We start from the raw sequence: 24,666 nt of genomic DNA on the forward strand, positions 1-24,666 counted from the left end.
ATATATATTATTAATTGCCTATGATGTCCAAGCACACAGGCACTCACATACCTACCTTGACATTGTTTTGTGCTTCACATTTCCGTGTGGCGCAGGGGAGGTAAGTCAGCAGTCCCATTCCTTACGTGGTCTTTGGAGAGAGAAAGGAGCACCACAGAGAGAGTGGTCAAGCACTGGAACAGGCTGCCCAGGGAAGTGGTAGAGTCTCCATCCCTGGAGGTGTTTAAGAGACATGAGGACATGGCACTAAGGGACATGGTTTAGTGGTGAGACTTGGAGATCTTGAAGGTCTTTTCCAGCCTAGATGATTCTATTGTTCTCTGGTTCTATATCTACTCTAGAGTATACCTTTAGATTGTATCTACACCAAATAGAGAGGTGTATTTCCTACTGAGAAGAATCTCAGCCACTGAGAATGGACCAAGCTGAGCCTGAAGCAGTTGGCTGCAGGTGGCAGGGATGGAGGTGAGCGTGCAGAACCAGCACAGCTCTCTCCTGGCCTGGAGCACAGCAGCAGTGTACGGGATGGTGGTGTGGGAAAACAGCCCTGGCTGATTTCTGTGGCATGTACTGAAGTGGTCTGAAGTGCAAAACAGCAAAACCCTGGTATTTTGGAAAGAAAACAAAAAAAGTTGTTCTCACAGGCTTTCATTTGAAGGCAAGCACTCAGCTGTTACATTCCTCGGTAACTATTTAATGAACAATAAAAATAGTCACTTGGGATTCATTGACAGGTGGGAAGTGATTAACCTCAAGAAGTTGTGGTGAAAATGGACCGGATTCTGATACCCGAACATATGTGGTCTTGTCCAGAGCAGAGTCCTGTCTTGGAACATGACCAAGAGCAGTTTGAAATTTCATATCAAAAGATAAGAGTGTTTATTTATTTTAAAAACTAACAAATAGATAGCCAGCTAGCTGCTTTAACACCTGACATTTCAAACCAGAACAGCTCATAAATTGAGAAAAAAAATACTGAAAAAGTGCCTTACAAAATATTAAAGATTATTGCAATAAAAACATTCCTCAAACCCTCCTTGCCACTGTGATGGACCTTTCAAATATTTTAAACTAGTCATAGGTATGTGTGAGGATATTCAGAGAGGGAGAAGCATGCTGAAAGACAGCAATTGTTGTGGTGCAGGTGCTCTGCAGTGCTTGATGCAGCAGAAGCTGTGAGACTGCATCTGGTCCATGTGCACCTTGGGATGGACAAAAGCAACTGCAAGTACAGCCATGAAAACACACCTTTATCAGACCGTGGCTGAGGTTTTGATATAACAATGACCATCTCAGAGCAATGCATGGGATGGAGGAGGTTTTAGTGCAATAACAGGTAAATCCAACTAATACTAATTTAATTTGCACTTACCAAAAAATGTCTTCATTCACTTAACTGTGTTAGCAAAGCAACAGAGGAAACGGCAACACTTTCTTTATTCACAGATCTTTCTAAGTGTTTTACAATTTTAATAAACGTGATTGCTGTAAATGTTCCTTTTTAATTATATTCAGTATCACACTTCTCTGTAAGCATCTGAGAACAGAAGGAGAACAGAAAATAAAAATCGGTTTGATCCTGAGTTACCCATTAACAACATATTCCCAAGTTCTCTGACTATAGAAGGAACTGCAAAACATCATGAGAGGTCACTCTGTCTATACAATAATAATTCCTGGTTTGGTCTTTAAACTGCAGCACTCGCAATGGCACGCTCCTTTGCTCCACCTCCTTTTCCAGAATCCTTCGGGCACCCCCCCATAAAACCTGCAGGAGAGACACCTGCGGGTGTTGAAGCATCTTTCCACGTACAGGGAAAGGGGCTAGAGAGCCAAGGATATTTCACACAAATGTCGAAAGATTTACCCGTTGACGTGCCACCTGAAGCCCCTAAAGAAGATGGCAGGCCGAAGTGGGACAACAAGTTCCAGTACATTTTGAGCTGCATCGGGTTTGCTGTTGGCTTGGGGAACGTGTGGCGGTTTCCATACTTGTGTCAGATACATGGAGGCGGTAAGACTGAAATGGGACCTTGCCAAAATATTAAACTATCATCCCAACATAACTGTACTAACGTATGATGGGCATTCAAGTTATATATTTGCATCACTCATCTATTTATTTATTTATTTATTTAAGCTATCTAACCTTTTGCACCATTGGCTTACTCTTTAGCTTGGCTTTCTCTATAGACATATACTTAATTTTTAAAGGATGTGTTTCTTTAGGAAATAAAACCAAACTGATGCTAACTGATGCTACAGTTCTTACATTGCTGCTACAGTGCTGACAGGAGGAGGAAGCTGAACTTGCGACTTATTATCTTTAGGAAAAGCAAGAAGTCCTGGGAAGGCCCCAGCGAACCAGTTTCTCCTCCCTTCTCTGACGCCTTTAGGAGGTAACTCATAATCCAAAACTGAGCAAATCTAAATCACACTTTTCAATGGCTCTGAAGCCATCTGAAATGCTCAGCTGATTTAACACAAGCACGAGAATGTGAGGTGATGCTGACACCCACCCAAGACTTTCTCTGGGCACCATTCCTGTGAAGAATTGCTTTAGAAACAGCCAATTTAGTAAATACAGATGGATCAGAAATGAGTAATTGACAGCTCACCACTTACAGCAGCTTTTGAGATCTGCCATGGTAAGCCGTCTCAAGCAGAGTGCTGTAGCAAATTGTTTCAGCCCAGTTTTATTTGTTGTCTTTCAATTAACTGGAGAAGTATAAAATTCAAACTGAGAGAAACTTGCAAATGGTAGGAAAAAAAATAAATCCAAGTACGTTCTACCAAGGTATCTGCATTCCTTGGAGAATTACACGTGTTTGAACCAACCAAGGAACCATGGGCGGATGCCGTCTTTAGTAGCAGGAAGCGTTTTAGAAAGAAGTGGCCACTTAGGGACTCCGGTGAGTAGCTGAACAAATGAAATTGAGCAAGCTGTATCAACCAAAAGAATGCTGGCACACATAAATGGAGCACTAGAAATTAGGTGGAGATATTGCTACAGGTACTAAGACAACTTCTGTGACCACTTTTCCAAATCAAGTTGAAAAAAAAATAAATAATAATTGCAGAAGAGCCCCAAGAACTATTCAAGGTCAGGAAAATTTATGGTGTGAGGAGTGACTTAAGAGTCTAATCCATTTATTTCAAGAAACTGGAAATGAATGAATACATTTATCATAGTCTATAAATGAGGTACTATGGCACTAATTCAAATAAGAAGAGAGAAGAAGCAGTAGGTTAGGTGCCTCACAGGAGACTTAACTCTTTATGTTATTTATTTTCAAAATGTGAAAACCAGTGAAATGCTCGCAGATGACTTCCACAACCAGGTGGCTAGAAAGCCATAGCTGCAAGCACACTGTTTCTCTGTGTGCCAGTTGGAATGGCTGGAAATAGCCTGTCACTTCAGTTAACAATGCACACATTGGTGAGATGGGATAAATGCCTTTAGAGGGCCATCCCGGCAGCAGAAGTGGCATGGGGCCTGAGGGGAGGGTGTTCTTCTGGAGCAGGAGCTAAGGTCAGGCAAATGCCCTGCAGCATCTCAGATGGCCTCAGATGCCTGAGACCACCACGTCCAGAGATGCATCTTCGGATCCCTGGATAGCCTGAAAAGCAAAGACAAAGCAACAGACAGCTCTCGGGAACAGCCAGCACTTACACAGGATTTCATTTTGAAGAGCTGAATTCCATTTTTTTTCCTGATGTGCCTCAGTATTTTTTGATTCTGCATTAAACAGTTACTGAGAGTGGAACAAAGTACAGCCCTACAGCTCACTAAGCTCTAGGAAATGGATAGCAAGACTAAATTACCTGTGTTAATGACAAGCAAAAGGAAAGCAGCTTGGTTCTGTGCTAAATGCTGTGCTAAAATATTTTTGAATGATCCAGAAGATATGCTTTCTTTATGTCCTTCTTAACTGCATGGAGCCAAGAAAGAAATCTGGGTCCCTTTATACAAAGTTAAAAACTGAAATAGAGTTAGAGAACACATAAGATGGAGACAACCGACACCCTCAAATGTCCACATCCAGCATTTAGGGACAAATATTTCACAAGGAAAGAGACTGAAATGAATGAGAAGGATAAGAAGGGACACAAAAGTTATGTGAAGAAAAGAAAGACACAGAGAAATAGAACAGAAACTATTTTGTTATTTCTATTTATCTTTCTATCTACTCCTTGTTAAGAAACAAAAACCATTCAGTATTAACAAATAGCATGGTAAAATTAACATAGCGTAATATTTTTATAATGTAATGAGCAATTAACCTGAATCGCTCAGTGGAAAGTTTGAAACCAACATGTGGGATGACAGAGAGAAACAGCTCCTCCGCACATCTCACCATGCTTCTGGGGTCATGGGCTTCATGAGGCTGCTTGAAATTGTGCTTCAGGGTTTTGTGAAAACCTCTGATACGGATTAAGGTGAAGTATCAGTCTCCTGCCTGTAAAAAAACGTTCTTACGCCTTCTCATGAAGCACCAAGGGCTGCTTCCTAGAGCTGGAGGTGGGGAGCTAGTTGTGGCCAGCTGGTTTCCAGCATCTTCAAACCCCATGCTCACTCCAGAAGATCACCCAACGCTGTCCTCCTGCTGAGGTTTGATCTCAGGGGTCCCCAGCTCCCTGCCTACAGACCGCTCCCACCCCAAGCAAACCGTGAGTGTGAGGACAAGGACACCCACTCCGACCTTTCTTGTGGATGACACCATGCTAAGAAAGTCTATTTGCTTCTGTATCAAGCTTCTAGGCCCTGATATACCCCGCTTTTTCCACTGATAGATCTCACTAGGAGCTGCTAGGGGTGAAAAAGATCCCAGAACAACTTTAAAGAAAATAAAAATGGGGAAATGCTACAGGGACAAAGGTGGGTCATTATTTTGCAGTTTGAGCAATCATTTTAGCAGTGAAAAACTGGTAGAAGACAGCTAGCAGTCTTGGTGACACCGTACAGCTTCTCTGCATCACTACAAACAGCGGCACAACACAGTGGTGAACAAAGCTCCACATATGGCTGTACGGCCAACATTTGGTCACTGGATTTTAACAAAGGGCTCAGAGAGCTCAACAGCATGAAGGACTCTGTAACAAAGTGCTGACAAAATTCTCTGGGGTTTGCAAATAATTTCTCACAGACAGCAGGTGTTGGAAGAATTTGAGTCACGAAGACCACCAGGAAGACAGACCTGTTGGGTTTATGCATGTGTGTAACGTGGCTGCACTGTTGAAAACAAACAACTGAGATGCAAAAGCCCAGTTGATTTTCAGGGGTACTGGCGTATAAATCCTGCTTGTGCACCTCTGGAGACGTGAGCACAGGACAGACCAGCAGCGTCGTGGCTGACCATGGGCCCCAGGAGGTGTGGTGGCTCGGCGCCTGCAGCCACGGCCATGAGCACAGCGAAACCCAGTATGGAAACGGCACAGAAGGCACAGTCAAAGGCTGAACGGCTTCTGGGGTGCAGACCACGGTTTCACAACTGGTCCAGGTGATATCCAAGCATTTAAGAGTTAGGCAATGCACTTTTCTTCATTTCTACGTCTTTAAAAAAAAACAGAGTTAAAAATAAATGCTTGTATATTTGTCTCATGTCAGCTGTTCTCATCGGACCTCTGAACCTTATTCATCGCACATTAGCGTTACTCAGTAACTTGGATCTAATATAATATCAGTTCTGCTGACATTTATCACCTGCTTTCGTTACTGATTATTTGGGTTTATTGCCCGAGTTAAGTTAGCTATTTACTTTTCATGACTAATGGATATGAAGGTTGTTTGCCGCAGTAAGTGGAGACAAACACAGAGGTTTCCAGGCAGCTGGGATTGAAAGGGTATTTCTAAATGGCCTGGTATATATTTTGTCACCTAAAGATGAGATTCAAACAAGTCATATAGCCATATATGTACATATATATATATATATATATACTCGTATAGTCAACTGAGTATACTTTAAAAAAAACAATAACAACAACAACTGGTTATTCTATCTGTAACTTACCGCAGTGTTGTCCTTCTGATTACAGCTGGTATATACATGCCTATCTAACCCATGGGTAATAAAAATTATGTGCAGAGTGCCTGGGCCTACACAACAACTGGAGAATATCTTTAATGCAAAATACACTTTCTTTCTAGGAAAATAAATACACATAAGTCCTAAAGCAGACCTTCCATTTACTTCTGAGGCAATGGTTTGCAGATATTCATAACCCATGGCCTACCTGACCTCTAGCTAAAATTTGAATGACAGCTTGCTATAAAATGCAGTTGCTTGGCTCACTGCATTCTCAGAAGGAAAATAAAATCTGAGAGAAATAACATATAGGCCTAGAAGATATTATAAAATAAATAAGAAAAAAAAGGTGTGTTGCAAAGAGCAGAAATGTTCAGGTTTTGACAGAACAATTAATGAAATTATTACAAGCAAAATTATGAAGTAACGGAACCGCATGCCCTAGCTTTTCACTGAGGAGTTGAGCAGGATGCAGTAACAGTCCAGAAAATGAGGCTTGTTCCTGGGCTCATTAAATGGAAAGAATTATCACCATGAGGAATCATGAAATCCTGAGAAGCTAAGGGGTCTCACGAGCAAGCAGTATGGGCCAAGAAGAACAGATATGCAGAGCGAAGTAGTTGGTGCTTAGGACCCAGCATCCGTGCTGCAAACACCTGAGGGTGTTATTTTTCAATTTCAGGCTTGATGAATTTTCAGTTTGCTACTATACCTGAACTCTTGTGGGGGAAAAAGGACAATTTTGATAATCCCCTTTCAATAGCTAATAGCTTTTTCTCTGAGTCTGAGTAATCAGTTACCATCTCCTGCCACTTGTAGGTAAAACATAAATTACCACAGGTATCTTGCCATTCAGTTCTCAGCCTTTTGGAAAAATGCATCCATCACCGTTTCTCCTACGTACCAAGAATACCAGTGATGTGGATCTCTGACTACTTGTTGCATTGTACCATCCTATTCTGCCACTTTTCAGATTACTTCAGTCATTACAACTATTTTTTTTTCCATTCTTAAATCTCTGATCTGAAGGAAAATTGTTATTTGTGTCCTAACCTTTCAAATGCTGTTGTGTCTATAGATCGTTGTTTTAAGTTACTTGCGTTACTTTTGCTAGCTGATCTGCAGGCACTGTCAAGAATTTCAATATTGATCATGTGGGTCAGTTCCTCTAAGTTTTTTCTCCACCATTTAGGAAGTCATCTTTGATATTCCAACATCAAGCAAAGCTATCGGGTTTTCTTCCCCATTTCTCACTGAGGCTCAACAATTTCTGCAGCTGGTACATCTGGATCAGCAGATCACCCGGCCTGTACTTTAAACTGCTTTAACGTCTCCACTAGTCAGGTCCATTGCTTTCTCTTTCTAAGGTGTGACAAAACCAGTTTGGTGGTGTCATTCTGCTTTGCTGGCTGCCGTGATTCAGTTTTAGGCGGCTCTCCATCACCAGCCCCTTTGCCATTCTGCTCACTGGTGCAGCCACAAGGTCATCCCCAACTCTCAACAGGCTCTCTAGTAGTTCATGCTCTTCTCTCCCAGATTGTTGTGTGTAGGTGATATACAAAGATCATCCCCATCAATTATCATTTTCCAGGCAGAGGGCTGATTATGGTTAAGTCACAGCTTTTCTGATCCGATTTGCCTCTAAATTGATATGGAGTACTTTGAAAATACTTTTTAAGGGAAGTACTTCAGTGATTTAATGGGAAATTAAAAGGTTGGTGGGTCCCCAGGCCATTGCTGAGGTCAGGCTCTAGAAACACTAAGTGTGTCTGTAGTGCACTGGAATTTTTCTTTTCTCCTGCAATGCCTGTAGAGCTGTCCCCGCTCTAAGGGCTCTTCTCAGCAATGATACTGAGCATGACACACATTTGTGCTCCTAGTCGCTTTGGACTTTACTGTAAATGGAACCAACTTACCAATATGTCAAGTCTACTGAATTTCTGCTGTACCTGTGTTACACATGAAACATATGCTGGTATGTTTTTGCTGTGCCTGTGTTTGAATGATGAGCTCTGTTTTGTGACACCAGCACAATTCTTCATTCTGCTTCTTGGATTTCTCCTTGCCTTTCCTACAGTTAGATTTCCCAGGGCATCTTTTGAAAATGTATTTAAATTCTGTCTTTTGGCATACTCTCCCCTATCAATTAAATAGACCCCCTGATTATACAGTGCTGGTGGGTTCCTACTCACCATTACTTATCAACTACCTTTCCCATACCCTTTTGCTTTATGTCAGTAGGGAATTTTACTCTGGAGAAGTGCAAGATTCAAGTGCTTGAGCAGCTTGTCTATTTTTTCCTGCCTATTCCCTTTTTGCCTAAAAATACTGCAAGCAAATGAATAAAGAACTGAACCTGAACTGAGCCTCTACACTATTAACCATTTATTTGACTTTGGTTTGAGAAAGATTAGCTCTATTTCTTGCTAGCCCTGTCTTCTGCCATCTTGTGATATTTGCAGATAGCATACTTTTTACATTGAGATTTTATTTTTCATTGGAGCAAAATATGACATTATGCTGTAAATATAACTGGAGATGCATACAAACCAGCACAAAGTAAACAGGCTTATATCAGCAGAATATTTAAATGTGCTCTGCTGTCAGTTGGCAAACAGAGAAGGAGAGAGAGATAACACAGGGCAGTTTGCACTCATTGTTACAGTTATTTCCGGGTAGATATGAAACGGGAGATAGGTCCCTTGTGGAATGGCCTGCTAGGAAGGGCTCAGCATCTCCTGGATTGCCTTAGGTGGTAAAACACTTACATGAACTAACTGTTGTGGTCCTTACCTCCCTCTGTGAATCTCCTCTTAGGGGGCTTTGTAATTGCTCTTAGGAGCAGCTTCCTCCGAGCAGTGGGACTACTGAGCAGGGCTTCCAAGCATCCAAAGTGGGAATCTTATGTACTGGAAATCAACTCCAATGCTTCTTTTTCAAATCTGCTTCTTAGGTGTTAAAAACGTGTAAGGAAATCAGATCATAGAGACTTCTATTTCCTATTTCCACCTATGGCAAATTAAGAGCAGTCTCTCATTTAGAGAAGCATTATTTATCCCCCCACCCCACGCATTTCTTGATAAAGAACTAAACTATTAAAAAAACAACACCAAACCTTGCCTGGGAGTTGCATATAGTTACTGCAATTACCTAGCAATAGGTAGCAAAGTTATTGCAATTCCTAGCCCTAAGTGATTCAATTTATAAGCCCAGCCTTTCTAAACAGCCAGGGATTGCAAAACAGAGGCAGTTCCTGGAAGAGCAGAAATCCTTGCTAGCTGCCTGACTTCCTTCTCCTGGCCAAAGACTGAGTGGAGAGGTGAATTGCTCTGCTCTCAGCACCACGGTTGTGGTGATGGCATAACAAGGCACAGAACTGCTGACAAAGTGATGAAGTGGCACAGGGTTGGCTTGAGCTGGTAGGGGAGTTGGAAGGGGCGGAGGCAGCATTTCTGTCTTTGTTTCCCCAAAGAAAAGACATTTTGTGGGCACAGTTGTAGCTGGCCATGCCAATGAACTTCCATCTGTTAGACCATTTTGACTGAAGTGGGCAGAAGGTTTAAACATACCTGATGAAATTTCACTTGGTCTCATGAAAATCAGTGTCTGTGTAAAGCTACGTTGGGGAGGAAAGATCTTGTAGGAAGATAAAGGAACAGTGTGACACCTGCATATCTTGAACTGTAGTAAGTGTTAATGTTGTGCAAGGGCCAGCCATAAAACATTTTCAATTTTTAAAGTTTCCGTTTGCATACTGCCCATCTTGTACATCTGCTGCTATCCCTGCAACAAAAGAAAGGGAAATGGAGGAAAGGGCGAGGCTCTGTAGAGCTTCTGTGTTAATGGGATGTCAGAGTGCCTGAGGGGAAGCATTTTTAGGACTAAGGGTCCCAGCCCTCCCTCCTCCATCTCTCCCAACAAAACAGCCTACAAACAAGTTACCCAACAGGCTTCCCCAGCAATGCTGCTTCTCTCAATACTTCTTAAAAAGACTTTGTTACCATCATGAAGTAGAGGAGATAACAGCGATTTGAGTGAGATGCAGATAACAGTGTGGTTCAATTGCTCTTAATTATCTTTTCAGGGGCATTCCTGATCCCATACTTCATTGCGCTTATCTTTGAAGGAATCCCACTGTTGCATCTCGAACTCGCCCTAGGACAGTGCCTGAGGAAAGGCAGCATCAGTGCCTGGAGAGCCATCTCACCTTATCTTGGAGGAGTTGGTAGGTCTCTCAGGGTCCGGGCTGAAGGAACCACAGCACTGATTTCCTACAGACCTGTCTCTGTTGCCCATTAGAAAATCAGTCACATCAGGTGTTATTCCAGGCACACATGAGCCATAAATGCAAACCTTATAACCTTTGCAGTGGAAAGCACAGCAATCAGAGCCTTCTCTGAGACATAAGTAATAAGGAAAAACTCACTGGCTCATTAAATGAATCAGCAAATTAAGTGAACTAGGCATGCTCCCACAATGCTGAGGAGCCCGTTGTGTCCCCGTGGTGTCTGAGGTGTCGAGTGAGATGCTAAAGCTGCCTGTGCAAGGATCAGTATGGGCTGGTGGGGCTGACCCATCACGAGCTCTGCCAGCCAACGCTGGCCCATTCATACCAGATCTGGGAGCTTTCATGGCAGCTGCCTGTGCAAGGTGCTTCTTGCTCCTGCCTCAGAGCCCCTCCAGAAGTCCGTCTTGTCCTTCCAGGAAGGGTTGGACTGGAGGGGGGACGGACACACAGACAGACAAGAAATCAGGAAAAGGAGTCTGACATCTCCTAAGCCCAAAGCAAATGCCTGAAAACGGGATCAGTAGTGACAGCTATGCCCGTGGGTGTGTGTGGGAGGAGAAGGGGTGGGTAAGAGGAGTTATCTAAAGGTAAGAGGGCAACCAGGAAGAAACACCAAGCAGCAGGGTCGTGCCTCCAGCTAGACCCATCTCCTACAGCTAGGCATGTCCATCCTCCCTCTGCAAAAATGCAAGCAAGTATAATCTGTAGCGCTGATATTCTTCCTTATTGTAGGAGAGAAGCTACCAGGTTAGGGCGTATATGCATATAATATGGGACAAAAGAGTGCCCTCATGCTATGAAACTTCAGTCTGTTTTGGTCTGCTATTAAAGTTCTGCCATCTTCTAGAAAATACTGATATCTTTTGTAGGAACTGGGGCAACTTTAAACCCAGCATTTGAGCAAAAGGGACCACCACAGGAAACTAATTTCTGGTTCATCTTGCTTTCATGATAGAGACTAGCAGCATTGTCTGTTTAAGCCTCACCTACGTGCTCCTATTCCTGTGCTAGTTGTTTGGTTTCTGGTAATCGGGAGCCAGCAGCCCAGTGCCCACCACCTTTAGAGCGAAGTGTTGTTGAGGCTTGACTGGATTAAAACCCTGAGCAGCTTTGACTTCACAGCAAGAAATCAAACCAGAGACCTTGTGGGATCCTTTCCAAGATGAATTTTCCTATGTTTCCCCAAATCTGAAGCTGCTTTCAGAAGTGGGCTGGCACCAAGGAGTCGGGAGGGGTGTCCACCCAGAGGGCTCCATAGCTCAGGCACCCCAAATGTCTGATCCCAACAGGCCCCTCTTCTTAAAGAAGGCACTTGATTCTCATATTTTTCATATTAGAAAACCTTAATGGAGGCAGAGAAAACTCATCCCCCCCCCCCCCCAATAGCTGGAAGTGACCCCAGCAGACCTCAACAACCTCAGCAGTTGTCCCTGAGGCAGCTCAAGGAGATGAACGAGAAAGGCACGCATTTGTGGGGCCTAGAAGGTCTCTGCTCTTGGTGCTCCCACAGCCCTGCTCTTGGCATTTCTCACCTGCTTGCCTAGATGGCTGCTTGCTGGCACAAAGTCCTCAAGAAGGGTAAAAGGCTGAGCACAAGGCAGGACAAGGACAAAGCAGGGGAGCACCGGCCTTCTTGGAGCAGGGCTGGTGAAGCAGGGGGACTGTGCACCGGAGTTTGGCTAGTGAGGACGCAAACGGCTCTTCTCTGTGAAAATCTCTGGGGTTAAAAAATATAAATAAATATTGAGAAATTAGGAGATGTGAGTTTCTAAGAGCAAGTGCTGTGTCTGGTAACTTCTTCCAAAGTTTTTCTAAGCTGAGGTCTTGTGTCTTCTGCAGGGGTTGGTTCGTGGATGGTGTCGGTTCTGGTGAGCTTGTACTACAACACTGTTTTAACCTGGGTGATGTGGTATTTCGTAAACTCCTTCCAGGACCCCCTGCCTTGGAGTGTCTGTCCTCTAAATGAAAACAGAACAGGTAATTGCTGCTTCAGGCACCCCTGCCAGCACCAGGAGGATCACAAATGTCAGAGCCTGGGGACTAACAGGGGGAAAAGGGAAGCTTTGTGTGTTTTTTGAGCTTGCACTATGATACAGGGACCAGATTGAAAGAGCGTCCTGTGCTTTCCAACCAGGAAGAAACAGTCCTTGTGACCATCACCATAAACTACATATCAAGACATGAGACTGCAGACATAATTATGAATCAAATTTATGACTACATCTTTCAGTAATTGCTTTAGGTGAGACTTAACTTTCCATTAGGTGGTGATGCATTGGTTATGACATAACAAGCCAGAAAGTCCACCACCCTTTCGATTTCAAAACAGGAAACTAAATAATTGTTAAGAAAAAAAAGGAGCAAATAAATACAAACTTTTGAGGTGGCAGGGAAAACATTTAAAGACAGTTTGGATGCTCAGACTAGATACACATTACCCATTACAAAGAACATTAGTAAGACCTAAGAAAGTGTACCTGAACAGGATAAAGACAGTTCATTATTCTTTAAAATTACTTTTCAGCTTTTTTTTTTTTTTTGAGTGACTTATTTCTTTATCAATATTACATTTAAATATCATTATTATTATTTATTTATTTATTTTACCTCATAACTAAGAATTTTACCATGTCTGCTTCCAGGGTTTCTTTTTCTCCTCCAAAAGCACTGGTGGCTCTGCACCTCACAGTTAGGTGATGGGGGCTGCAGGGGGCTCCCTCCTTCTGCTCGGGCACCACTCCACAAACCTCTCCCAGTGAGAAGCTGGTTTGCCTCTTTCCTCTAGCTGAAGACACTCGAATTAACATCTCCTACATAAATCGTGGGAGAAAAAAGTAAAGACATGAGTGAGTCATACAAGGAGGATAAAAAACTAGTTTTTCCTGACTAAAGCACAACAAAGTCTTGAGGGGGCAGACACCTAGTTTCTTATACCTACTTACATTGTTTAAAGGCCATTTAGCAGAGCAGAAAGTGAAACAAATAATCCTATAATCACTGTTGAGATGGCCGAGATGGCCAGGTATGAACAGTATGGAATGTTTCTCTGCTGCAACCACAGTGAAAGGAATTGAGCAGCTCTGCTTGACTGCAACTTTATGATTGCCACCTTGTGCATTTGTGTACATTCAGATTTTCACTGGGGAAGGTGGTTGTTTCAGAAGGGAGTGAAAGGTCACAAGGAAAGGGAGAAATGGAGCTGTTTGAGAGCTTGATTAAAAATGCTGGCATCTCAGACGACATGAAAAAATTCAAATCAGATGGGGGAATTGTTCCTTGTAGCTTTAGGATTATCTTAAAATACTTTATCATGCCTAGCTCTGGAATTTAAACAAGAGAATAAGGGAGGTTTCCTGCAGCCACTTACCTTGTTCAACCGTCTAAACTTGCTACCAGCAAATGCAGCAGCAGGCTATAGCCTGCTATAGCCAAAATTCACAGATTCACAGATTTCTCTAGGTTGGAAGAGACCTCAAGATCATCGAGTCCAACCTCCGACCTAACACTAAGTACTCCACTAAACCATATCCCTAAGCTCTACATCTAAACGTCTTTTAAAGACCTCCAGGGATGGTGACTCCACCACCTCCCTGGGCAGCCTGTTCCAATGCTTAATAACCCTTTTGGTAAAGAAGTACTTCCTAACATCCAACCTAAAACTCCCCTGTCGCAACTTTAGCCCATTCCCCCTCGTCCTGTCACTAGGCACGTGGGAGAATAGACCAACCCCCACCTCTCTACAGCCTCCTTTCAGGTAACTGTAGAGAGCGATGAGGTCGCCCCTGAGCCTCCTCTTCTCCAGGCTGAACAAGCCCAGCTCCCTCAGCCGCTCCTCGTAAGACTTGTTCTCCAGACCCCTCACCAGCTTGGTCGCCCTTCTCTGGACTCGCTCGAGCACCTCCATGTCCTTCCTGTAGCGAGGGGCCCAAAACTGAACACAGTACTCGAGGTGCGGCCTCACCAGAGCCGAGTACAGGGGCACAATCACTTCCCTCGACCTGCTGGCCACACTGCTTCTTATACAGGCCAGGATGCCGTTGGCCTTCTTGGCCACCTGAGCACACTGCTGGCTCATATTCAGCCGACTATCCACCAATACTCCCAGGTCCTTCTCGGCCAGGCAGCTTTCCAACCACTCACCTCCCAGCCTGTAGCTCTGCTTGGGGTTGTTGCAGCCCAGGTGCAGGACCCGGCACTTGGCCTTGTTGAACTTCATGCAGTTGACCTCAGCCCATCGCTCCAGCCTATCCAGATCCTCCTGCAGAGCCTTCCTGCCCTCGAGCAGATCGACACACGTACTTAGCTTGGTGTCATCTGCAAACTTACTGAGGGTGCACTGGACGCCCTCATCCAGATCATCGATAAAGATATTAAAGAGGACCGGCCCCAGTACCGAGCCCTGGGGGACTCCACTAGTGACCGGCCTCCAACCAGATTTGACTCCATTCACCACAACTCTCTGGGCCCGGCCATCCAGCCAGTTTCTAACCCAGCGAAGCGTACGCCAGTCCAAGCCACGAGCAGCCAGTTTCTTGAGGAGAATGTTGTGGGGAACGGTGTCAAAAGCCTTACTTAGGTCAAGGTAGACCACGTCCACAGCCTTTCCCTCATCCACCAAGCGCGTCACTTGGTCATAGAAGGAGATCAGGTTCGTCAAGCAGGACCTGCCTTTCATAAACCCATGCTGACTGGGCCTGATCGCCTGCTTGCCCTGCAAGTGCCGCGTGATGACCCTCAAGATAATCTGCTCCATGAGCTTCCCCGGCACTGAGGTCAAACTGACAGGCCTATAGTTCCCCGGGTCTGCCCTCCGGCCCTTCTTATAGATGGGCGTCACATTGGCTAGCCGCCAGTCAACTGGGACCTCCCCCGATAGCCAGGACTGCCGATAAATGATGGAAAGCGGCTCGGCCAGCTCCTCCGCCAGTTCTCGCAGTACCCTCGGGTGGATCCCATCCGGCCCCATCGACTTGCGCACATCCAAGCTCCGTAGCAGGTCGCCAACCATTTCCTCATGGATAGCGAAGGCCACATCCTGCTCCCCATCCCCTTCCACCAGCTCAGGGCACTGGGTGCAGTTGTCTATTTTTTTAATTGCTCTCCTGCCCGCACACACATTCTGTCCCTTCCTAGTCATGACATGACGACTGACTTACCTTCATTGCACACAGAATGAGCCGTCCTCCCTGCAGCATGGCTGGAGAGCAGCAAAGCGCTGTGCGTGAGCTCTGCTCAGTGCACCAGATAACCCCGGCAGGAGCAAATAGCCTAAGCTAACAGGACTTGCAATTGGCAAAGGAGGGGAAAAAAAACCACAATGCTATGCTAAACTTGCATGCAAAACAGCAGCTTGAGGAGGAGACACTGCAAGAAAATGAGCATGCTGTCCTCAGCAGAGGAAGAACTGCACTTCAAGCCTCACCAGGCAGAGAGGAGAAGCAGCTCCCGTAGTCCTGCTGCGCACTGGAGCTCTTGGTTATGGGCTTAGTACCAGTACTGGCTCTGTGCTGTGTAATCCCTGCTTCTGGAGATGCACAAGGATGCTTTGAGCTCTCCAGACATGCGACTGGCTAGGTGCAAAAACAGGAGCTGCAGCATCTGGAGGGCTCAAAGAGACAGCCCTGCCACTCTCTGCTGCTGTAAACCATTGCCTCTTATTAGACAGTGAGCAGGCAAAATATTACCACATTTCAACTTCTATTCTTATGCATGCCACATTTTTTTCCAGGGCTCAATGAAGAATGTTACGAAAGTACCGCAGTCAATTATTTTTGGTACAGGAAAACTCTGAACATAACACCCGACATCGCTGAGAGCGGCACGTTACAGTGGTGGCTTGTTTTGTGCTTAGCAGCTTGCTGGGCAATTGTGTACCTCTGCACCATCCGAGGAATTGAAACCACAGGAAAGGTAGGGAAGGGACAGAGAGAAGCAAGCAATGCAGGGCGTTATTCTGCACTCTGGATGTTGTTCTCCAGCTACTGAATTTCACCACCGTGTGCCACTTCAGCCCCATTTCAGTGTGCTGATGGTCCAGCAGGACCACAACAGCAGCACAGATTTGTGCTCATCTTTTCCTTTGCAAATGTTTCTACCCTACCAGTCTCCCCTCACAGTATGAAGAGCAAATGTATTTTTAATTCAAGTATTGTTTAATACATTATCATTAAGTTATTAACTAAAAGAACTAAAAGTAATTAATAACTATTTTCAAAATTTCAGTGTTTATGTGTAGCACCCAATATTGTTAGGATGGTGTGTTGCAAAAACTTAAATAGATCTATTAATGTCATTGTCAGTAACTTTCTCTTATTTCTCGCTTTCTGACTAGGCTATTTATGTAACAGCAATATTTCCTTACCTTGTCCTAACTATATTCCTTATTCATGGACTCACTCTACCAGGAGCCACTGAAGGGCTAGCTTACCTCTTCACCCCTGATGTAAGTATTGCCACCATAGTCAGAAACATTACTATTCCTTTTTTTCCTCAACACACAAAATACCAAGAGTTCCAGAAATGCTTGGAGAAGCAAGAGACAGCACACAGCATTAACCACCTACAGGTATTAATCCTCTCTAGAGATTGCAAAACACAGATCAGCATAGCCTGCAACAGGAACACAGGCTTTAAGCACAACATAAGCCAAGAAGCCCAGAGATCCACTACTTGCCGGCCTGAAAAGGGTCAACAGCAAGAGAAAGCTCAGACATGACACCTCTTTTATCCCTCCCCCTGCAAGCCCAGTGACATGGGCATCCATCTGAATACTGTCAGAGCCCAGGAGGGACAGCCTGGGTCTTTGCAGGAGATAAGGACACGCACTTGCATTTTTGCAGGGCTCAGACAGGGCAACAAATGCTTTCTCACAGCTGAGTAATCTAACAATACAAACTAACACCACCACAGTTCTGTGTTCGCACACTTCATGTACACACACCTCCAGCTGAAAGCCTCTTTGCTTCAATGCACTGTCTTAATGAAGAAAGCAGATCTGGACACCACAGCCAGAGTAGGGCTCGGCATTTTTGGCATTTGGTCTCAGCCCAGCTGTCAAGTTTCTCTAGAAGGTCTCAGACGTCTTCGGGACTTAGGATCATTACCCGGTGAATGTAATGCAAAAACTAGATTTGTCTGCATTCAATGCAAGAATGACAAAGCCTGAAGGTATTCACAGTGCTGAGGAGGAACAGATCATCAAAGAAGAGTCAGATGGCTTTGTAGACTGAAGTCAGAATCAAAATCTGACTGCAATCAACCTGCAGTTATCGACTAGCCTGTGTAAGGAAGCAGTTCCCAGGAACATCCTTGAAGAGCCATCTGAAGATGCTTTTGGAGATGGAACTACATTCTTGTCTACAAACATGGGAAAACTGATGCAACAGCCTGGTAAGTGATAGCTACCGTGTGTGGTTATTGCATAGAAGGCTATAATGTAAGACAGGGGTTGCTTTGTTAAACTAACACAACTGTTATGGAAGATTTTGACACTTCAAGGATTGCAAAAAGACAGTAAGAATACAACTACTACATTTTTTTCTTCTCCTTGCTCACAGCTGTAGTACCAGTATTGCCTTTTCTGTTGTTTATTTAATGTTAGCTTATTAACTACTCCCACCACTGGCATCAGTAAAGATAATAACAGGTAAATTCCTTGTTGCACTGCTCCACGGGGGATGTCCCAAAGTGGGTTGTACAGGGGGGAACTGCTCTTCTGTTCCTGCCCTTTTGCAGGAAGCTTGTAATGCTTTAGCAGAGTAAAGTCCTCTCTAGAAGACTGTAATCTCTAAAGGATAAAAAACCTTCTGCCTCAATCATCCTTTTTTTTTTTTTCTCTATTAATTTTACTTCCTCCACTTATCAAAAGCAGTTTTTTTTTTCCCAATTTTGCAGCGCAGCAGAAATTATACCTGCTCTGTAATAGCCACCACATCCATTCTCTGGTAACTGTTACACATCACTGTTGTTTTAGAAAATCTGTGAAAGAACGCAATATCTAGCACTAAAAGTCACATCTTAGCCAGTTTTGAATTGAGAAACAGCTAAATTAATTATTATTTTTTTCAAATATTGTATGAGTTCATTCACTTTCTAAGTTTGTGTTTTTAGTTTCCATTAGCAGATCTCATAAATAATAACTACATGCATACGGATCAACACAGCAGGCTGTGGTTTTATTTTCATGCAGAAATACATAGTTGGCTTTTTGCTACCTAACACTTTCACTCCCTAATTTCTAGAACAAATAATGAGTATTTCTTGCCATTGACTTTCAGGCATGAAGAAGTCTGATGGTTTACTTACACCCTCTAAATCCTTGGCTGCTTGGCAAGTGAAGCAGACAACGAAACAAAAAAGATACTGAAGTTACGCTCACAAGCCCTCGAAGGGAAAGCAACAACACAGCATCTGGAACAGAGACTTTTGGAAAGGTTCTTGGAGGGAGGGGAAAAAAACCGAACCTCACAGAAGAAGGATCCCATCAAGTCTTTACAGGATTCAGCTTCCGTGGTTATCCGTGTCAGCTCAGGAGCACAAACGCCTCCTTTCCAGCTTCTTTCACATCTGAAAGATTTTCAGGGTTTATGAATATTTGAAGGTTCCTTGGCAGTCAGTGCTTCCTTTCCTCGTTACTCAGTGTTCACTTGTTAACATTCCGATTTTGTGTCTTTATCCTCATGTTTCTAGCTTCAGCACACTTTGTCTTCTGACAACATGCTTACAAAACCTATGTGACATATTACTGAAAATATAAAGTAACTTTTATGTCCATAATTAGTTGCTTAAGTTCAGGTAACAGCTTTGCTATGATGTGCTTAAGTAGAATGGTACTTCTCAACTTACTGCACATGCTGTATTTACAAGGGGCTTTTCTAGGAGGTCTCAACACGCCCCCCCAAAGCAAAGGTAGGCCTAATGATAATGGCCAGCAATGTTCAGGCACGTGTACATTAGTACAATGAGCTGGACACATTATTTGGCACTTGCCTGTCCACAGTTTCTTTAAACTCTGGGGCTCATTAGTACTTTACATACTTTACAGTGTTAGTTAACGCATTGCATCTAGCACAAAACTAAACTACCTCCAAACTCAATACCCAAAGTCCCTAATCGGGAAGCCAGATTTGTAACAGCTGCATCTCTCCACACTGACCACTGACCATAATCAAACTGTCCAGGCCAGGTAGCAACACAAATATTTTGTTTCTGCACGGCAATAGCAATCTGCTTCTGCATGAGGTCCTACCAGCGAGCACTGGAGGGTTTGGTTAAAATCTTCCAAAATATATGTTCAAAATAGTCTGTTTACCCAAGCTAAAGCATTTCAGCTGGTAATGGTCACACATCCCTGCTTGTTATACAATGCTGTACAAAACTTAATACCAGTTCTCCTGCACGCTTCTGGAGAAAGTATCTGCAGCACCGGCATTCGCTGCATCTATCCAAATTGAGGTGAATGCATTGTTCTCATTCTTTAAGCTCAGACCAGCTTTAGAGAAACCCAAAACGTTACTAACTTTTTTTGGGGCACACTCTTATCTTTACATGTGATAGTGGTCATCTGCAGGATCAACAGCCCAGACATGCAGACACAACACAGAACGCATGTAGTTCAGTCTGGATATCTAGGGTGACAATTTGACTGATCAGTGCTCAGAGTGACATAAAGCAAAGTGAAACGCTTGACAGCCCGAGTATTACTTCTGGGGCAACTGATTTTTAAAACATTCATTCTTAGCTAATTCTGTTTTCTCTTCCCACTTCTTGATAAGGGATTGGAAAGTAATTGACCTTATAAAGTATGAACTTGGTGCTACTTAGCCAACTGCAGGAAGAGTTTATTCAAAACATTCAACATTTTCTGCATTACTAACCTCATCTTTTTTTTTTAGACTGATGTTAATATTGAAATTTCTTACAATATTTATTTAAAATGGAATACTATTCTCTGTAACTCAACAATCATGGATTTTCTCAGTTAGCTTCCTCTATCACATCTCCTCTTCGTAAATCAAAATTCAAATTTCCCTATATCAATTTCTCCTTTTTCCTATGTTGTCCTGTTGCTTTTTAATGCTGTTTTCACAGTACCTTGGATTTAAGATGTTCACTGTGGAATCAATTTGCTGCAAAGCAATGAAGATTAAGTATTAGTTTGTACAGTTTTAGGAAGATAATATTCTTAAACTATAAGATACCCAGTATGTGTTTTAACAAAAAGAAATACACTGAGGAAAAATGTAATGTACTGTTCCTATTGTGTGCCTACTGCCTGTCATATAGAAACACATTTATATTATCAGACAGAAGAGACATACAGTTATTTTAATGGTAATTTTAAAATGAAAGTTTCTATAATTAGTACATTCCTTTAAATAGACCAAATTATGTCTTCAAAAACACCTGCTCTACTGACATATTTTGTACTACTTCCCATTTGCAGCGTTGTTAGATTGCAACACAACTGACAATTTCACACAAGTGAAACAGGAGACCAGTTATGAGTGCAGTGAGAAAAAAAAAATAATTCAAACTAAATGCATGCATTTATTCCATTTATTTCAGCTGAACGTTCTGAAAAATCCCCGTGTATGGCTTGATGCAGCCACCCAGATCTTCTTCTCTCTCTCTTTGGCTTTTGGAGGGCTTATTGCGTTCTCAAGCTACAATCCCCCAAAGTAAGTAGAACCGTAACCTTTACAAGTTGATAAATTCTTGCTGCATTTCGTGCATTTTTCTAAAATTTTTGAAAATTTTTCTTTGGTATATTTCTAAGGGATCTTAGTATCTGCCGCCTTCCCAAAAGGCCAAATTAGATTTTTTTTTTTTTTCCTCCCTGGGTAAAAAAAAAAAAAAAAAAAAAAAAAGGAAAAAATCTAAAAAGAGCCATTTTCAAAAACAACATTTGCAGAAATGTGAGAGAATAATAAGTTTTAGAGATCTATTTCACCAGCTACAACAGATTTTTTTTCTTATGCTCAGCAAATACCTTCTGTATAGATTAACAATTTGTACTGTAGGCTAAAAATACAGAACTATTTTCTATATCATGGGGGAGGAAGGGTAAATTTTGCCTATTTAAGCCACGTTGTTTGTTTGAATTCTGTTTCTAGAAATGACTGTGAAAAGGATGCTGTGACAGTAGCAATTGTGAACAGCTTGACATCCCTCTATGCTTCCATCCCAGTCTTTTCTGTTTTGGGGTTTAAAGCAACCACAGGCTATTGGGACTGCTTGGACAGGTGAGAAACTTCCATTTCCAGTGCTATGCTGTGGTTTCAACACCTAAACAGATAATGCATTACTTGAAAACATGCATTTAGAGAGCTTTTTTTTTTTTCTCACTGAAAAGGAAAAGCATCTGTATGGAGACATGGAAAAATATAAAGAGTCAAGGCACTGTGGCAAGAATGATCAGGGGTAGCATTTGTAAGAAGTAAAAAAAAAAAAAAAAGTAGAATACATTGGAATTAGTGTATAAAACAACACTAATTAAGGATCATCTCAGACTAGCATTAGGAGTAGTTAAAAACCACCTTTTTCTATTCCACAGGATTCAGTAAGTTATTAAACACAAGTGGTGGAAATGGTTTTCACATATCATAAAATAAAAATAAAAATACATTTTAGATACTGCATCCGCATGAGGTACTCAGAGTTTGTATCTGCAGGAAAGAATTAATGAATATTTTCTCCTAATTTATTACTATTATGATTACTACTATTTTCAATATGGATCTCTATATTTACATACAGATCCATATTTAATATTTTTCTTTTGTTGTAAATAAAAGCACCGAAAGTAAACACAACTTTCTATTAACATCTGAATGCATGTCATAGCATTTCCATGCGTTGGCTTCTCTGGCAGGAATATTATCAGTATCATCAATGAATTTGATCTTCCAGAACAAAGCATCATGCGACAGAACTATACAGACTGGATTACGTTCCTGAATTCATCATATCCAGAAAAAATTGCTGGACTAAAACTGAAAAGCTGTGACCTTCAAGAATTTCTTGATCAGGTACTATAATTGCTTCCAACAAAATAACCCCTAAAAAAAATTAGGATTGGTGTCTTTCTTTTTCTTACTAGTACTTGTACTTTACTTGTAATGAACATATGCCATATAATCATGAAAAAAATAGAAATGTCAAATTTCAACACTGCTGTAGGACAACGTGAATCCAAAGCTATCTGGCATAGCATTCAAAATAATATATTATTATCACAGAACTAGTCTTCAAAGGTCCTCCTACCTGAAGCATACTCAGTGGACACCGAATTCAGTTCTACTTTGGGTCAGGGGAATAAGCAGAACAGAGAAAATATCTAGCTGAACGATTATACAAAAAGGATGCTGAATGGAAGTTTGCTAAATCCATATTTGGCAATTAAGGTATAAAAACTGTTAAAATACTGTTTGCCTTTGATCACATATATGACCACCAGGAAGGTATCTTATCCGTCTTCTTTTCCAAATTCCTATTCCCTCCTGTGTTCTCCCCTTTAGTTTTCCACTCTCTACACAGGATCTGAAAATATTTTTATTCAGTTTTGTTTTAAATACACAACAACAAAAATACATCATGATCCTCTCCTTTCCCTTCTCAACCATCCTAAAGCTCTCTCTCTGTCACTAACACAGCTGTTTCTTCTGTTTTCTTCTCCAATCTTATTCCCTTTGTTCCAGTAATCCCATCCAGTGCTGTAGCTGTCATTTACTATTCACACATTTGCATTCTCGTTACAAATCCTTACCAAAGATTAGGGCTGTTTGGAGGACAGAGTAAGACAGGAGCTTGAAGGGAAAAAATTATTAGGACAAAAGCATGCACATGTGTTAGAGTATGTTAATGCACAACATCACAACATTGTGTGTTAAACACAATTATGGTGAAATAGTATATTTTACTTATGGAGAAGTCCAAAGAAGGCACTCCAGCCCTGATCTGACCCAGTTACAGTTTTGTCTGTCTTCCTCTGATTACACCCTTTATGATTTAGTCTTTATCATAAAGACTATCACCCTTTAGACTTAGAGATATTTTACTTCCAAAATAGAGTAACATTAGCATTTTTTACTGCTTAGATTTAAACATCTTTGCCCTGAATTCAAAGAAATTTGCCTTTTTTTTTTTTTGTCATGGCAATGCTGGATTGTTTTGTATTCAAAATTTTTTCAACTTTTTCACTCCTAGAGCAGCAATAAGATTTATTTGCATCTTTTTTATTTCCAGCAGCTATTCCACCATAGGTTTTTTAAAAAAATATTTAAGATGGCCTTAACAAAACAATTGCTATTTCAGTGAATACTCACAGATGTTTCTCTTCTTTGAACCCACCTCTAAAGTTCTGCTCTATGATTGTCTATTCATCTCTGATAGACTATTTAAAATTAAAATGGAGCTCTTCATTTCCACCCCCACAAACGCTATCCTCAAGTGTTGCCTGTCATACACATAGCTCCCCCCAGCCCGACCAGCATGCTTGATTCCAGGGAAGGATACGATATAAGAGGTGACAAAGTTAAAAAAGCTTCGCCATTCCCACTGATTTTACACAACTTTTTGATCGTCAAATATGGTATTTGTATGTAGTCTGGTATAAATATTTTTTTTTCAATTTATTTATTTATTTCTGGCCTTAGGAGGCCACCTTTAGAAACACATTTATTAGCTGTACAGCTTAATGGGGTTTACTGCCTAGAAACAATCACCCTGATTATCTCATCTAGCACAAACCCTAAAAGCAGTAGCACTCCCAGTTATTCCTGCTGTAAGTAAAAGAGTGGTACTTGAATTAGTCCATGTATCCTGGGAAATCATGCTAACTGAAATTCTGGTCTTGAGGTTCAGAAGGGAAGATACAAAGAGTGCATTATAACTCTATGCCTCAAGCTACATTTAGGCATGTATAATGTGTTTATTCTTTTTTAATTTATTTGTGAATTCTGCAGAGTGTATCAGGATCTGGCCTGGCTTTCATTGTGTTCACTCAAGCCATCATCCTAATGCCAGGCTCACAGGCCTGGGCCATCCTGTTTTTCATAATGTTGTTCAGCTTGGGCCTTTCTTCCATGTTTGGAAACATCGAGGGAGTCTTCACACCTCTTCTAGAGCTTCAGATTATATCTAAATCAATACCTAAAGAGCTTTTATCTGGTAAGGTATTTGCTTCGCTTTGTTCAAAGGAGGCGGCTTCTGCACAGAGGCACAACTGACCAACTGTTTAATAAATATCATAAAGGGATTAAGAATTTGCAATATTAACTTAGCTATTGTACAGCGCTGGGAAAGGTAGTGGATTGTATTTGCAGAAGATAAGCACACAGATGAGGTAGC

The 24,666-nt window shown here is 42.1% G+C and overlaps 1 protein-coding gene and 1 long non-coding RNA gene across 4 annotated transcripts in view; one reads left to right on the forward strand and one right to left on the reverse strand.

Moving 5' to 3' along the window:
• Window positions 1-41: 41 nt before the first annotated feature.
• The window catches only part of LOC106045017 (sodium-dependent neutral amino acid transporter B(0)AT3-like), a 29,209-nt gene continuing 4,584 nt past the window's right edge, over window positions 42-24,666 (forward strand). The window contains exons 1-9 of one of the 3 annotated variants that reach the window (XR_010829560.1): window positions 42-2,014; window positions 10,114-10,254; window positions 12,157-12,294; window positions 16,046-16,227; window positions 16,649-16,759; window positions 20,884-20,996; window positions 21,432-21,560; window positions 22,190-22,346; window positions 24,282-24,486. Coding sequence is in view for 2 of the 3 variants with exons in the window: in XM_048046052.2 (XP_047902009.2) it covers window positions 1,708-2,014; window positions 10,114-10,254; window positions 12,157-12,294; window positions 16,046-16,227; window positions 16,649-16,759; window positions 20,884-20,996; window positions 21,432-21,560; window positions 22,190-22,346; window positions 24,282-24,486 (1,483 nt within the window). In the remaining variant the exon portion in view is untranslated. The remainder of the gene's footprint in view (window positions 2,015-10,113; window positions 10,255-12,156; window positions 12,295-16,045; window positions 16,228-16,648; window positions 16,760-20,883; window positions 20,997-21,431; window positions 21,561-22,189; window positions 22,347-24,281; window positions 24,487-24,666) is intronic. The other 2 variants (XM_048046052.2, XM_066992659.1) reach the window with 2 other exon arrangements.
• On the reverse strand, window positions 5,289-10,135 carry LOC136790145 (uncharacterized). Its single transcript, XR_010829561.1, has 3 exons — window positions 9,599-10,135; window positions 8,823-9,038; window positions 5,289-5,554 (listed from the first exon to the last, which is right to left on the reverse strand). It is a non-coding gene; the product is annotated as an uncharacterized lncRNA (long non-coding RNA).

Source organism: Anser cygnoides, chromosome 2, assembly GCF_040182565.1.
Source record: "Anser cygnoides isolate HZ-2024a breed goose chromosome 2, Taihu_goose_T2T_genome, whole genome shotgun sequence".
Lineage (NCBI taxonomy): Eukaryota > Metazoa > Chordata > Aves > Anseriformes > Anatidae > Anser > Anser cygnoides.